Genomic DNA, 2392 nt, shown 5'->3' on the forward strand with positions numbered 1-2392 from the left:
GATGACAATGGAAACAGGATGCACCTGAGCTCAATTTTGAGTCTCATAGCAAAGTGTCTTAATACTTATGTAAATAAGGTATTTTTATTTTTTATTTTTTATAAATTTGCACACAAAAAAAAAAAACTGTTTTTACTTTGTCATTATGGGGTATTGTGTGTAGATTGATGAGGATTTTGTTTTATTTCATCCATTTTAGAATAAGGCTGTAACATAACAAAATGTGGAAAAAGTCAAGGGGTCTGAATACTTTCCGAAGGCACTGCATAGCCCACCGACATCCTCCCTTCATCTCTTCATTGACCTTTCCTTTATTATTTCTCACCTTTATTTCATGATTGAGTTAGTTTCATTGTCCAACTATTATCTTTTGTCAGTTAAAACCTCAACCTTTTACCGTAACCTTTCTCTGTCACCATCTCAAACAGCCAGTCCATTCTTTCCAACCAGAATTCAAAATCCTTATCAAGTCTCACGGAGTCTGAAAGCAATCAGATCCACAGATGCCTATACAATGTGGACTAAGTGGGTCTGTCAATACCAGTCGAGGTCAATCGAGACCCATCTATTCAGATGGTATGGAGTGCAAAGAATCATTCTGGGCTAAAAAATGCAGAAGACAGAAAATAAAATGACTCTTGCGGTTCAGCAGTTGTCAGTCAATCAATCAATCATCACTGTCAAACATCGTTGTCCTCTTCCGAGGAGGAGCGCATCATCCCGCCGCTGTCATCACTGTAACAGTGGCAGAGGAGGCGGAGTTGCTCCAAGGACTCCTGGAAGTCGGTCAGCTCAGGTCCCTGGGAGAGGAAGCTGGGGGCGATGCGGTGGGGGTCCAGGGCGCTGGCACCGCGCTGCAGCTCTGACAGCCACGGGCCCAGGGCCAGAGACGACTGCAGGGAGATTAGCACGGGGACGGAGAGGACTGCACTGTGGAAGAGAGGATAGGGAGATAAGGTTATAGGGATGGACCTGACAATGATGAGAGAGACTGTTGGATACAAGCATAGTGAGACATATCTATAGAGCAGAGTATAGTAGTATAGTTATAGAATATTATAGTAGCCTACACATGGAGGTTGAGAGTGACAGTTAAATACAGACATAAGCATGTATGTGAAAGAGAAAATTGAATAGATGTATTTATTTACGGATAGATATCATCCTCTTCCGAGGAGGAGCACATCATGCCGGCCCTGTCGTCGCGGTAACAGCGGGCCATGAGGCGGAGTTGCACCAGCGACTCCTGAAAGTCAGCCAGCTCAGAACCCTGGGAGAGGAAGCTGGGGACTCCGTGGTGAAAGGTGGGTGAGTGTCACAGGTGTGACTAGTTGCCTCATTAATCCAGCGAGAGCTCCCATTGGATAATAATCTCATGTGATTTGAGATGTGCGCATTTAAACCCTCCTGTTTTTCTGTTCCAAACGGCCGCCCAAGGGAGGTGATGCAGTCCAGAGGTATGGAGGTTTCCTGGGGCATGTGGGAAATGGAGTCTTGTGAGGCAACATCCCTCCCGGGATATTTTTGAATAGATCGTTATCAGACAAGCTCAGGAAATTAATTCAGATCCCTCCCATGTCCTTTACTCAGAGTATCAGCTCCTCCCCTCAGGCAGATGCTATAGGGTCCCTACTCCCCTCAGGCAGACGCTATAAGGTCCCTCCTCCCCTCAGGCAGACACTATAGAGTCCCTCCCCCCCTCAGGCAGACGCTATAGGGTCCCTCATCCCCACAGGCAGACGCTATAGGGTCCCTCCTCCCCTCAGGCAGACGCTATAGGGTCCCTCCTCCCCTCAGGCAGACGCTATAAGGTCCCTCCTCAACTCAGGCAGACGCTATAAGGTCCCTCCTCAACTCAGGCAGACGCTATAAGGTCCCTCCTCCCCTCAGCCAGGCGCTATAGGGTCCCTCCTCCCTTCAGGCAGACGCTATAGGGTCCCTCCTCCCCTCAGGCAGACGCTATAGGGCCCCTCCTCCCCTCAGGCAGACGCTATAGGGCCCCTCCTCGCCTCCGCCAGGCGCTATAGGGTCCCTCCTCCCTTCAGGCAGACGCTATTGGGTCCCTCCTCAACTCAGGCAGACGCTATAAGGTCCCTCCTCAACTCAGGCAGACGCTATAAGGTCCCTCCTCAACTCAGCCAGGCGCTATAGGGTCTCTCCTCCCCTCAGGCAGACGCTATAGGGTCCCTCCTCCCCTCAGGCAGACGCTATAGGGTCCCTCCTCCCCTCAGGAAGACACTATAGAGTCCCTCTTCCCCTGAGGCAGACGCTATAGGGTCCCTCTTAGGCAGACGCTATAGGGTCCCTCCTCAACTCAGGCAGACGTTATAGAGTCCCTCCTCCCCTCAGGCAGACGCTATAGGGTCCCTCCACAACTCAGGCAGACGCTATA

General features: G+C 50.2%; 1 protein-coding gene across 1 annotated transcript; it reads right to left on the bottom strand.

The window, feature by feature from the left end:
- Positions 1–212: 212 nt before the first annotated feature.
- On the bottom strand, positions 213–2392 carry LOC123491389 (protein misato homolog 1-like). The gene is made up of 2 exons (XM_045221956.1): positions 1152–2392; positions 213–930 (listed from the first exon to the last, which is right to left on the bottom strand). The coding sequence occupies exons 1-2, from the start codon at positions 1220–1222 to the stop codon at positions 681–683; spliced, it is 321 nt and encodes a 106-aa protein (XP_045077891.1). The 5' UTR covers positions 1223–2392; the 3' UTR covers positions 213–680.

This window comes from Coregonus clupeaformis, chromosome 8, assembly GCF_020615455.1.
Source record: "Coregonus clupeaformis isolate EN_2021a chromosome 8, ASM2061545v1, whole genome shotgun sequence".
NCBI lineage: Eukaryota > Metazoa > Chordata > Actinopteri > Salmoniformes > Salmonidae > Coregonus > Coregonus clupeaformis.

Coding starts and splice junctions, on each gene's coding strand:
- LOC123491389 (XM_045221956.1), bottom strand. CDS start 1,222: ATGGCCCGCTGTTACCGCGACGACAGGGCCGGCATGATGTGCTCCTCC. Junction 931..1,151: donor GAAGAGGATGATATCTATCC/GTAAATAAATAC, acceptor TCTCTTCCACAG/TGCAGTCCTCTCCGTCCCCG.